Source organism: Eumetopias jubatus, unplaced genomic scaffold (assembly GCF_037043125.1).
Source record: "Eumetopias jubatus isolate StellerSeaLion01/CBP00866 unplaced genomic scaffold, mEumJub1_p1.0 scaffold_12, whole genome shotgun sequence".
Classification (NCBI taxonomy): domain Eukaryota; kingdom Metazoa; phylum Chordata; class Mammalia; order Carnivora; family Otariidae; genus Eumetopias; species Eumetopias jubatus.
This window is the reverse complement of record NW_028274818.1, coordinates 87,890,578-87,903,929: the sequence shown is the minus strand read 5'-3', so window position 1 is coordinate 87,903,929 and position 13,352 is coordinate 87,890,578. Positions and strand designations below refer to the sequence as shown.

Sequence of the window (13,352 nt, the reverse complement as noted above, 5' to 3'; positions counted from 1 at the left end):
TCCTCTAGTTTGAGACTAAGGGCTTTTAAATCTTGTGGGCTTACATAAATGATGATTTCTGTTCTGTTCACGAGGGACCTGAGTCTTTTGATCCAAGGAGAAGGTCATTTCCATTTGGATAAATGGTGTTGGTCTGACTGCCCGCACCAACTCAGAAGCTCTCGGTCAGGGAAAAGATGACTGTAGTGCTCTCTTCCCCCTCATCCCCACTTCACCTCAAGGGGGAGGGTTGATCTGGTTGATCAAGGTTGTGCGCATTCGGGGTACCTGGGCAGCTCAGTTCGTTAAGTGTCTGCCTTCGGTTCAGGTCATGAGCCTGGGGTCCTGGGATCGAGCCCCACATCAGGCTCCTTGCTGAGTGGAGTCTGCCTCTCCCCTTGCTCGTGTTCTCTGTCTCGCTCTCTCTCAAATAAATAAAATCTTAAAAAAAAAAGGTTGTGCACATTCATTAGATACAGTCCGAAGCCCCTTTTCTCTCCCATGCTCCACCCTGTATTAGGTCTCTTGGAGGAAGCCCTTACCATCCATGTGGTAGGCAGCTTCTCACATAGCTCTTAATAATTTCTGCCTCGCCTATTTATGCCCCTGTGTAATCCCTTCTCCTTAAGTGCGGGCTGGATCCAGTGACTTGAATGGAACTCCCATCTCACTGGTATTCTTGCTCAACTGCCTTCTTAGCTTGTACACTTTGATAAAGCAAGCTGCCATTTTGGAAAGGTGCACATGGCAAGGAACTGTGACCAGCCTCCAGCCAAGAGCTACCAAGGAATTGAAGCTCGCAGTTAAATAGCTCCCAGGGAACTGAAATCTGCCAACAACCATGTGAGAGAGCTTAGAAGTGGATTCTTCCCTAGTTGAACCATCAGATGAGACCACAGTCAGTGACAGCCCCAGCCAACACCTTGATTGCAGCTTATGACGGACCCTGAAACAGAGAACCCAGCTAAACTGTGCCTGGATTCCCAACCCACAGAAACTGTGAGCCAAAAAATGTGTGTTGTTTGAAGCTGCTAAGTTTTGGGGTAATCTGTTAACAGTGATAGATGCGTAACACAACCCACATGATATGTAGGAATTCTTTATGCAATCCAGCTCACCTTAGAGTTAGGATCCCACAATGGGATATGCAGTCCAATCTTCAAATAGTAATCAACGCTTCATTTGCTAGGCATTGTCCTTTTTGTATTTATTTTCCTCTTGGACTTTGTGGGGGACAGTGACTGGTTGAAAACAGAATTGAATGTTCTTCTGTCTCTTGTCCAAACACCATTATAATCTTACCCTGACATCTGGCCTAATTTGGGCAGGCTATCTGCCAGGGAGACTGGCATTTATGGGACAAAATCCATAGTGGAGAGAGTGTGGTTTAATCATAGAGCAAGTCCTCTAGAATTCAAACTTTTATTGCTTTGGGAAGTCAGGATTCACTTTGGGAGCCAGCGTTGCATGTCTAGGAAATGATAAACCACAGAATTCCACGTGGGTCAAAGCAATTTCAGATCAAAACCGGCAAAGATCTAGGACCTGCGATATTTGGCTTTAGGGCTTGTAGAGCCAGATATTGATAGATGGTACTGGATTGAGTGTCCCAGATTTGGTTCCCATTTATCGTGCTTTGCATTCCTCTCTGATTTCTCCAGCATCTCAGCTTTGTACAAGGTTAGAAAAAGAACCATGGCAGAAATAACATCTGAGGATTTCAGAATTTTGTCCTCATTGGCTTAAAAAGCCTATACCATCAGCTCTCAAGTTGGCTCTGGTTATTCAGTGGGCAAGTCTGAACTCTGGCATCGTGTCTTTGTATGTTGAGATTGAAGAGACAGGTAAGACTGACTTCTGGTGGGCTGTGTGGCCTGACCACGGGGAAACCCAGGTAGTTTCCTGGTGATTTCTTTCCCATCTACCTTATTTTTCTGATGCTTCCTAAGTTCATGAATGGTTCCATTAAGGGACTGGGTAGTAGATGCAGAATTAGTTATGGATTATTCCATCCCTATGTCCATTCGCCTTTGTAATGTGTTTTTATAGTGCCTCCCATCCCGAAGTGGAAGCTATTTCTCCACCCCTTGACCTTGGCTTATGGGAAAGCAGTGAACCTGACAGAAGCAGAGGCTTGAAAAATGTTTGTCACTGGAGTTTCTTCCCATTACTGTTCTTTGGAGTCCTCAAAACTACCAGATGAAGTCTATGTTCTAGCTAGAACATACGAGAACGGCGGAACAAAAACAAGCAAACAACTGAACTTCCTCTAGAGCAGTGATGCTGTCAAACACTATACAGGTGAATGAGACCATCCTAGACCATCTAGTCACCAGCTGACCCTCCAGCTGATTGAAGATATACAAGCAAGACCATCAGAGAGGCACTGGGATGGTCAGATCAGAAAAACCACCATTGTGAACTGAATAAATGGCTATTTTTAAAAGACACTAAGTTTTGGGGTGGTTTGTTACTCAGTATTAGATAATTGGCATAGACTCATATCATGTGTACGTTCCCACCAACTCATCTTCTTGGTGAATTTTGAGTCCCTGAAGGCAAAGGACCACAACTCATCAGGAGGTCAAATTCAGGTCCTTGCCTTTGGTAGTGAGCTTGGCAGTGACATGATGGAGACCTCTGTGAACCAAGTGCAATGCCAAGTGAGTCTCTCCTTGAATTACTTCTCACTAGTGGCTTGTCTCTCACACATTACTAAACTTGAGGGATCTTTGGGGTAGACCAAAATTCCCATCTGCAGAGAATCCACCATTATGGTTTGCTTCCTGAGCATACATCCCCCTTGTTCCAAGAATAGTTTCCAATTTTTATTCAGAGCAATCCCTTGCTCACTCTCAGTTCATGTGGTTTGGGTGGCAGTCTACCCATTGCTCCAGAAGTCCAGCTCATGATCTGTGTGGTTGGTAGTCTTTGAGATGATGCCCAGGGGCCCCCAACTCTGAGGATGCTCACCTTAAGTAAGGTCTTCCCCTTGTATGTGGGCTGGATTTATTGACTTGCTTTTTTTTTTTTTTTTTAAGATTTTCTTTGTTTGTCAGAGAGAGAGCATGAGCAAGTGGAGGGGCGGAGGCAGAGGGAGCAACAGGCTCCCCGCTGAGTAGGGAGCCCGATGCGGGACTCGATCCCAGGACCCTGGGATCACGACCTGAGCCAAAGGTAGACGCCTAATCGACGGAGCCACCCAGGCGCCCCTATTGACTTGCTTCTAAAGAGCAGAAAACAGCAATGTGATGGGATGTCACTTCTGAAATTAATGGCTTCCAGATTGGGCACCTGAATCGTTTGCCATGGGGGAAGCCAGTTGCCATGTCCAGACAGTCCTCTGGAGATGCCTATCTGGTGAGGAACTGGAGCTGCCCCCCACCATGTGAGTAAGCTTGGAAGTGAATCCTCTCTCCCCCCAGCTGATCCTTCATGTTACTGCAACCTTGGCCAACAGCTTGACTGCAACCTCAAGAGAGGGGTTTCCGCCAGGTAAGCCACACCTAGCTTTCATTTCCCGCCTGCAGACATTGAGAGCTAATACATATTGGTTGCTTCAAAGTTGGGGAGTAATTTGTTATACAGCAGCAGGGAGCTAATACAACTTAGGTCTGACCCATCAAAGTACCTCCACCCCTCCCCTCTCCAGCCCAGACATAGTGCTCAGTTCAGGAATGTGCATGTGACCAGGCCGAGCCAATCAGAGTAAACTGCAGGACTTTTATAGGAGCTCCCACTCATTTCTCGCTGGACATGATCCTATGAAGATGAGAGGCTGGGACTTCTGCATCTTCTTGTCCCTGTGAGTAGAGTGTCCTGGGCTGGGGGCGCCTGAGTTAAGCGTCTGCCTTCGGCTCAGGTCATGGTCCCAGGGTCCTGGGATCAAGCCCCGCATCGGGCTCCCTGCTCGGCGGGAAGCCTGCTTCTCCCTCTCCATCTGCCCCTCCCCCTGCTCATGCTCTTTTCTCTGAAATAAATAAAATCTTAAAAAAAAAAAAAAGTCCTGGGCTATCTTGTTGGGTCTCTATATCCCCAGCAGCCAGAATTGTGCCTGGCTCAAAGTAGGTGCTCAACTAGGAAAGGAAAGATGGGTTTATATCCAGCAGAGGGAGAAAATAGGAGGGGCCGGCATGACATGGGGAAGAACCAGAAGTAGCAATAGCAAGCTCTTCTGTATTATCATCTTAAATGGAACATGTCATCAAAGGTCCATAGAAAGCCTGCTTATTTTTGTTTTCTAAATGTGATGCATGGAACACACATTTTCCTCCTTATGTTTAAGTTGGCTTTCCCCAATTTTAACTGGCAGAGTTTTAAAAATTCTGCAAAGAATGCACGAGGATCAGTGGATTCACTGCATCTGCCCAATGGTCCATTTACTGGGCGTTTTCCAAGGAGGCAGGAGATGAATAAAGTCTGTGGAGTCACAACACACTTGGTGTGACGGGTTTGCTCTTTTCTGCTACCCACTGGCATGAGCAGCTACAAAGGCATGTGTGATTGGATTAGTACATTTAAAAAAAAAAATAGAAGCATGATTTCATTCAGAGAAGATATCAGGCTGACACCCTGTGATTCATTAATGTGCCACTCTGATCTCCAAGAGTGGGTTGTGGAGAAAAGGGTATACACTTTTTTTTTTCCCCGATGTCAAATTAGGAGAAAACAGTAAAAAGTAAGTGGTTTTACAGATAGTGACATCTCGTAGACCACAGAAAAGTGTTCTTTTGGGGTGCCAGTTGGTTAAGCATCCGACTCGTGGTTTCAGCTCAGGCTGTGATCTCAGGGTCATGGGATGGAACCCCACTTTGGGCTCCGCACTCAGCACAGAGTCTGCTTGGGATGCTCTCTCTCCCTCTCCCTCTGCCCCTCCTGCTCGTGCTCTCTAGAATAAATAAATCTCTTTTAAAAAAAGAAAGAAAAGTGTTCTCCTTGTACTGACAGCAACTTCTTTGCTGACTTTTGTCACAGATGGAACGAAATTTGTTAAGTGTTTTGTGCTTGAGGATTTAGTACACGCAAACCACACTGAGTGGATCACTGAGCAGATCCCCTGATTCTGGGAACAGGAAAATATTGAGGTCATTAAGCTTGTGATTCAAATGGCAGAAGTTTCAACCTCCCATCTACAGTGGCCAGGTAGGTGGAGAGGGAGTGTAACACAACAGGGCACGGCGGAGACTGTGGTGGAGCGTGAGCCCACACTTAAAGGAGACAGCCATTTCTCAGTTTGGTTGAATTATTTCCACGGGGGAACCAGGCCCAGGGCTGCTTGTCTTCCAATTTTTTTTTTTCAAGTGAATCTGAAAACCCCAGGATTTATATAAAATATCCCATTTTTTTAAATGTTGACAACGAAATAAAATTGTGTGCATGCAAAACAAAGCTTGTCCACTGGCTGCATCGGCCCGGGGCTCTCCAATTTATAATCCCTGTGCCAGGGCCTATTTAGAAGCAGACACGTTAACAAGAGAGTTTGCATATATTAACTCAGTTTAATCATATCAATTCTTAAACAAAAAATTTCCTCCAAGAGACAACAGTTCACAGTAACTGCAAAGTTTACTCACAATTTTTTAAAAATACCAGTCATGCTTAGCATTCAAAGAAGATATGGTAGGATAACTGTAAAAACATTTACCAGGAACATCAGCTTCTGACTTTAAAAATTACAAATACTGAAGCATTTTGGTATCAGACACAGTAGGTTTGACATCGTCTGTTCATTTTGATGAGTTTCTGGAAGTTTGGAAAATTGTACCTCTCTAATTGGAGAAAGCGCTTACTCTAAACTAAACATTTTCAAATGTAGAAAACAAACTAGCAAGCTACACATACAAAGAAAAGCCCTCGAGGACAAGCCCTCCACACACTGGCTGCCAGCATATGCACCATGGATCCTGGAAGACTAAAATTGATACATACACTTGACCTGAAGTCTTAACACTCCAGGCTCGACAATGGAGTCTGCATTCACCTACACATTAATGACAAACTCTGGGTTAGTATAGGAGAAGCCAGCAAATTCATTTTGGTCCAAGTTCATGATGAAGAGTTTATCAGTAGGCGTGAGTTCCACAGGCTGTCTGGTGAACTCTTTGTCGAAGTTGGAGGTGTCTCGCTTGTCTCTCTGCCAAATGGAAAGCAAACACATTAACACAGCATAAGAAGGAAACACGACCCACACCTGCCAGTTAGTGGGAAGCCGATGACATCTCATGGGCAGAGTCAGAAAGAGCCCTGTGCTGAGTTGTTTAGCAGGTGCTTTGCGCATACTATCCCTTGCCTTTCACTTCACATTGTTTGTTGGCTTCAGGAGAGAAAACTTGGTGACGATTGCCTAAGAAAGGAAAGGAAACATTGAATTTCTTTAAGGATTGTCATAAAGTGGACTGTGGGTATGTGTGGGTTCTGTTTTCTTTGGCTTTGAGATGAAGTGAACTGAAAACTACTTCTTACCATGTAAAATGTCATAGAATTAGTCACGGGATAGAGCGTCCCGGAGGAAACCATCCAGCAGCGACCCCTGTGGCGAGGAGGCTCCTTTCTTTAAAAAGGAGAGCGGTTGCACAACCACTCAGTTGCCAAGAAGGTGGAGTGTCACGTGGGGGCATCAAATCGCTGCCTGAGGAAAGGAGCTGACCACTGTCCATCCCACATCCCCTGGTGCTAACTAGGCTTTGAAGGGATGCTCAGAAATCCACCCACAGACTAGAATTTGGGTCTTCATCAGCCACAGGCTGTCTCCAAGGATGGTTACAGCAGAGCATGTATCTAGTCAAATAGCTATTCGAAACAAAACCCAAAGCTTAAAGTAAGGTCTGTAAGGGCAACCTTAAAACAAACAAAAATTCCATTCTCCTGGTTAGCCTGATATTTCTTTTTTTGGGGGTGGGGGGGCATTAATCCCAGGTTACTAACTACAATTTGGAGCAATCCTTTTCCAGGGAACAGCAGAGTGTGGGCTAATAAAAACACCCCACGTCTGTATGATGTTCTCACCTGTTCAGGGTCCTGCAGGCTCTCGTTCCCTCCCATCCTCACCACCCACCTGAAGGCAGGAGGGGCTGGAGTCCTCACCCTCCCTGGTTTGCCATAGGAGAAAACGGGTGTAGGAAGATACAGTGACTTGCCCAAGGTTGCACAGTGGGGTGGTGATCGTTACCTACCACATTGCGCTTAATAAGGGCTCACCTCATTCCCTCCGACTGGGTGCAAGGGTGGGTTGGGGGAGAGAGTCTGATGGCTGGTTTATTACAGGTTAGCCGAGGAGAATGCCTGGGTCTGCCTCGCTGAAGCCAGAGCTGGGTCAGATTGTAAAGAGTGGAGGCTCAGTGAGTATTGACTGATTTGCTGGAGTCCAGTCAATCGCCATTCATGACTTAGGTTTTGCTTCTAATGGGCGCTGACTGGTAGGGTTTCTCATTGCTGGGCTCATTCCCCTTTGCCAAATACCTCCCACAAGAATTCCTTCCTTCAGGCTGCTCCCTTGAGATAGGTAAAATGTCCCTATGGAGTTGCCACTTAATTGCATTGTATTTGCGTTGAGGTGTGGGAGTGAAGGCGGGGGGTGGGGGCAGGGAACACACTTCAGTAAGTGTCACCAGACTGCAGTGGGCTCAAGATGCAGAGGGAGCTGTTTTCTAGATGGTGGGCCATCTCCCTGCCATGCCCCACCCATTCTGTTTTATCCTGCCCTGCTGGCTGTCAGCCTGTCCTATGCTGTCCCAGGCATGGCCTGTGTTATCCCTTGTGTTCAGAGAAAAGCTCAAACATCACGCCTTCCTTTCATATTGCCCGTGCATCCCTCCCTGGGCCCTACAAGTCATACCTTAGCACCCTTTTAATTGTCTTTGTGGCACCCAAGTACTATCAGACATTGTCTTATTTATTGCCTCTCTCCAGGCAGGGAGGGTCCATACCTGTTTCTTCACTACTGTTATTTCCAGGGCCAAGAATAATGCTTGGTGCACAGCAGGCTGTCCACAACTATTTGTTGAATGAATGAATCAATGAAGAGGAGATCGACTAAGGATGAGCCTCTTTGCCTCTTGCTTTTTTTCCCCACCATACACTTGTCCTTGAGCCAGAGACCCCACTCTATAGCAAAACAATGAAATTGTTCCTGTTGATTCTCTGGGTCCCTCACATCGGCCTCTGTCCAGTTTGAGCCCCAGTCTGAGGGACTGAACAGTTAGGCCCCTTCAAGGTCTGAGACCTGCGGGGCTGTGTGTGGGCCACACATAGATGTGGGGCTAGAAGGCAGGCAGTTGCCTCTTTTCAGATCTCCCCGGGAACATCGACCCCATCTGGCCTTCCCTGCCTTTGGGCATCCCTGGAGGTTCCCTTACCACCAGCCCCAGCTTTCACAGCTCTTCCCTATCTGTTGTGCTGGTAGGTCTCATGCTTCAAACAGTCACATGGTCCAAATAGAACCTGCCATCAGGGGTTTCATTCTGTGGGCAGATCCCCTTAGGAAATACCCCTGAATTCTACCTCTAGAAGGTGGGAGAGGATAGGCCTGTCTGTTGGGACCATTCTTTTTGGGGGTAGATAACATCTGAAGCCACATGAGCAGAGTACCACTCAACCAAGGAGGGTTATTAATTCCACTGGCCTCCTATTGATTCCCCAAGGCCATTAGGACCATGGCCCTACCCTTTCCTAGAAGAGGAGCAGGTTAGTGAGAAGTCTAAGAATGCCAAAGATGATTCTTGGATCCTGGCAGACAATAAGCCCTGGCTAATACGGACTGTGTTTAGGTTTCTTTGGATTCTCTTAATTTCTTTTTTTAAAATTCCTTCCCTAATTTAAGTTCTTTTGGAAAATCTCAGCTTGTCTCATCTAGAAGACACAGGCGGTGTCAAGCTGGGGGCAGTGTGCTGGCAGAAGAGCATCTCCCCGAGGGCTGGAAAGGGTAATGCCTGCAGGAATCTGGGTGAGAAAACTCTAAGAAGTGAGATCCAGGACTCAGAACTGAGCTGTAAAACCAATCCCCTCTCTCTATATGAGTATCTGTCTCTGCTCAAATCTTGGTGATTCTACGGTCTGTTCAAGCATGGAGACCGTGCCTTTGGCCTTCTAGAAGGAAACCCACCCCAGCTCCCATCTAGCCCCTGTCCTTCCCCACCCACTGCACTCTAGGATTGTCCCAGAAATCTGGGTCAAGGGGCCACTGCTGCATTTCCTCCTTCAGCCTCAAACTGTGGTCTACAGAAAGAGGCACGCTGAAGACTTCTGATGACTTTTTCTTTCTTGTAAGAAGCCTCCCCTAACTCAGAGACTGCTTATCTCTAGATCACATCATGCTTTTAATTACTTGTTTAACGACTGCCACCCTGATTGCATCACTGGGGTTCCCCCACTGTGCTCCTGGCGCCCAGCAGAGAGCCTGGCACACAGTCGGTGCTCAATGAATGTTTCCTGGATGACTGAATGGGGGGTGGAATACGGGGATGACTGCACAGAGAAGTGGAAAATCCTTCTTCCAGGATAAACTTGCCAAGTATGGCCCAGAGATGACATATTCTCAAAGCTCTGTTTCTTGGTCTCCTTTGGACTTAAAGTGGTGATGGAAAAGGAAATTGTGGGCAACTCTGGCCAAGGATCCCTCACTTGCACAGAAACCTTCGCTGGCCAACTCTCAGCAAGGTGTGTTAGGGGAACAGAGACTTTGGCTTGAGTACCTCTTTCTGCAAATGATTCAACTTTTGAAAAAATAATGACAGAAATTGGCAAATGTGCAGCGTGTATACATGATATATTTTTCCTATCTATCTATTTATCCATCCATGTCTAGCTATCTGCCTACTTACTTATCTTACAGCATTCTCTAATGTTGTCTCAAATAATCTATCAATGGCCCAATGTTTCTCCCTGGTTTTTATCTTCCTGAGAACAGGTCCAAGGAAAGACCCGGTGACCCAACAGCCAGACGAAGGACCTCAAATAACTTGCTTGTTGCTGGGCATGGCTCAGAGACGCGGGCTATAGAGCAGAAACAGTCCTGCACTGAGTCAGGGAAATTGGGTCTGCATCCCAGCTGGCTGGCCTTGGGCAAGTCACTTCCTCTCTCCGGATGCCAGTGTCCCCAACAAGAAAATGGGGGGAGGAGGCAGGCTTCTGCCCCGATTTCCTTCCTTCTCTAACTTCCTGAGCTTGTCAGCTGGGACTCGGGGTTTGCCCCACATGGGGTCAACATTGCTACCATGATGGAGAAGCCAAGGGCAGACAGGAATGAGCCAGGGGCCTCTGCCTATATGGAAATCCCAATCACGGGTTTCTTAAAGATGAGAAGTGTTCCTTCAAGGACACTTTTCAAGTTGGTAAAGTTCTCCTGGTGGTCTCTTAGAAGCTCTGGTGCTTCTGGAAATCACTTGACTTGTGATAAGAATTCTCTGTAGGGCTGCCTGGGACTAGAAGGAGGCAGTAGGCAAGGGGATTTCTCCCCCACAAGGGGTTTCCTTGGCTTCTTGGGGCTCACAAAGCTGCTTGCAAGAAAGAGTATTTAGTCCAAGCTGGGAGGAGTGGTGATTTTGATAAGAAAATCAAGAGCCCCAGCCATGCTCCTAGCTGGCCCCGAAACTTGACTCTGGCCTTGACCTCCGGTATCGTTGGAAACCCCGGCCAGCTCATCCCATCCCATTACAGGCTGCCAGGAGTCCCCGGACCGTCCCTGGGGCTGAGGTTAAGCTCTGGGTTTAGTTCCTTTCTGTCCCGAAGACTCAGGAGCCCTGCTTGGCAGTTTGGGTCCACATTTTTCAAAGAGAGCCGTTTTTTCTTGAAATAGCATTTCTTCTTTCTTTTCTTTTTTTTTTTTATTGTATCTCGATGCTAGAAAAAAAATGGCACATAACAGATATCCAGATACAAATGGACATTTCCACAAACATCTTGCACAACAACATCAAAGTGAAGAATACAACCGTCTACGTTTCAAGAAATGGTGTCTTTCTCAGGGCGCTTAATTAGCTTTCCAAAGCCAGCAACAAACCTAGACAAATCCCATCCGCGCGGGCATGGGTCTGCTAGGCTCCAGAGCCGCCTTCTTGACAAATCAAAGCAGGTCATTGTGGTTAATAACATTTGGACACAGATTTCAAAGCATGTGTAACAAAGTGAGTGGTTTTTTTTTTTGTTTTTTTTTTTTGCATTTGAACAGAAATAAAACCCCAAAGCAAATAAAATTTGAAATGTAATGTAAAACCATGGTCCTCTGGGACCTGGCTAGAGTGACCGTGTCTTTTCAGGGGGGGTGATGCCAAATGCCCTTTGCAAGGAGTTTGAGGATGAAGGTGATCAGGGGGGACAGAGAGTATCAGGAATTACAGCATGGAGGTGGCACCCAAGCCAGTTGCCTTTTGACTGACCCCTTGAGGTCCTTTTAGATGGAAACTATCTCAAAGCACCCTCTTGGCATTTTAAAAGGGCTGAGATCATCTCCTTCACTTTGAGTCTAAAAAGTAACAAATACGATTTTATATTTAGCCTGTGCTCAGCACAGCTCCTGGTGCCTCCAAACCAGACAGAATGGAGGAATTCCCTCTACGTCAAAGCAACCATACACTTGGATGCAAGCCAAGCTCCGGGTCTAGGAGGGAGAGAATGCTGCTAGCATCCGGTGATCCACTCATTTGGTAGGAACGATCTAGACTGAATGCCTGGAGTTGGGAAACGTGTGCTATGGGAGCTCTGGGAGAAAGGGAGAGAAAGCAGGCATTTTTCTGTTGCCCCAGGCTCTGCGGAGCGGCCATGCTGGGGAAAGTGAACGGGAGGAGGATGCTTGCTGATGTGCTAATTAATGCAGCAACATTTGTGACGTGCCACCCGCATCATCCCATCTCACAGAGATGCTTCAAACTACCTGAGGACATTTGGCTTCTGAAACATGGTCACTCTAGTCTCATCAGCAAATAAAACATGGATGCGACGTGGCAATGAGAAGGAAAGATGTCACCACAACAGCCGCTGAGCTCGAATGACAGAAATGAAGGACGGAGGGCTACACATCTACTTAGCTCTTGACTTCAGGTTTTAAAAATTCAGAGTTAACAAAGGAAAATCCTTCGAATTCTGACTGGTCAATATTCCTGATGACTTCCTGGTCGGGAGGTGTTAGGACTGGTGGATGGCGGGTGAAAAACCGGTCGAAGTTTTCAGCATTTCGCCCACACTATGAGAGGGGAAGAAAAGAACTTGTGGTAGGTGGAAAACAACAACAACAACAAAAAAAAAATCAAAGAAACGAAACCAAAACCAAAAACCCAAACAAAACAGAACCAAACACAATGGGATTGCTTGCTCCCCTGCCTCAGAGAGGTTGTTTCAATGATCAGAAATGAGAGCAACATAAAATGCAAAATTCTCATGACCTTTGGCGCATGACCTGGGGCTCCTGACTTGCAGTTTCTAGGGCTCGTGAGCCGCCCCTGGTGTCCTCTGGGCAGTCAGGAGCTGCATGGCAAAGGCATGAGATGGTGGGGCAGGTGGTGAGGTGGCGTGTCCCCTCCCCTCACCCCCGACCCCAAGGAGTCAGCCAAGCCCACCTGCTGAAAGAGATGGGATTAAGGTACCAGTGATGCTTCGAGCGCCACCAGATTCAAAGTAATGAGCCCGTTATATGTCACCTGGGAGACCCCAATATTTAGCAGTGGATCCCTCCAAGTGCTGTCCTCTGGCTACGGGTCAGGAATGACGGACGCGGCTGGCTCCAGAGACACAGGAGTTTACAAACTCTAGTCAGTGGACAGGGATCCCGAGACCTGGGTTTGGTGCCTGCAATGGCCGGCCGCCCACGAGGCCCCGGTTAGCTAGGTAAGTCCTTGACCCTTAGTCACAAGGTGCCAGCAGGCCCACTCAGCCACTCTCTCTCCAAATGGGAGTGGAGGGTGTGGGATGAAACACAAGCCAGCGCTTGGTGGGGCAGTTGGGTTCTAGAGAGGAAACCGTCATCATTTCTCACCCACCCTGGCGTCCTTCTGTCCCAGGCAGGGGGGTCACGCATGTGCACACACGCGCACGCGCACATATGCAGGCGTGGTCAAACGTGCACACACTCGTTCCCACCGAGTGAGAAGACACTCAGTCACGAAATCTGGTATTAGTTTTTCACCGGCAAACACGTGCACAGAGTTCTCAGTATCTGAAGCACAGCGTCTACAGCAGGTAGCCACAAGCTAATAATAGAGCAGTAGGAGTACTAGTAGGTACGACGGCTCGTATTCATGACGCCTTTGCTATACACCAGCCACCCTAGAACGCTCTGCTTGCATTGTCTTATTTCATCCTCCCAATGGCCCTATGATGGGGGCACTAGCCCTAGTGGACAGATGAAGAAACCGAGGCCAGGGAGATGACGTCATTAGTTCAAG

General features: G+C 47.3%; 1 protein-coding gene across 3 annotated transcripts in view; it reads right to left on the bottom strand.

Annotated features, from left to right (window-relative positions):
- Nucleotides 1–5,457: 5,457 nt before the first annotated feature.
- The window catches only part of PRKCB (protein kinase C beta), a 316,975-nt gene continuing 309,080 nt past the window's right edge, over nucleotides 5,458–13,352 (bottom strand). Inside the window, exons 17-18 of one of the 3 annotated variants that reach the window (XR_003607171.2) lie at nucleotides 11,846–12,154; nucleotides 6,026–6,112 (exon numbers count right to left, since the gene is read on the bottom strand). Coding sequence is in view for 2 of the 3 variants with exons in the window: in XM_028090399.2 (XP_027946200.1) it covers nucleotides 11,996–12,154 (159 nt within the window). In the remaining variant the exon portion in view is untranslated. Of the gene's footprint in view, nucleotides 6,113–10,768; nucleotides 12,155–13,352 lie in introns of those variants that run through there. The other 2 variants (XM_028090400.2, XM_028090399.2) reach the window with 2 other exon arrangements.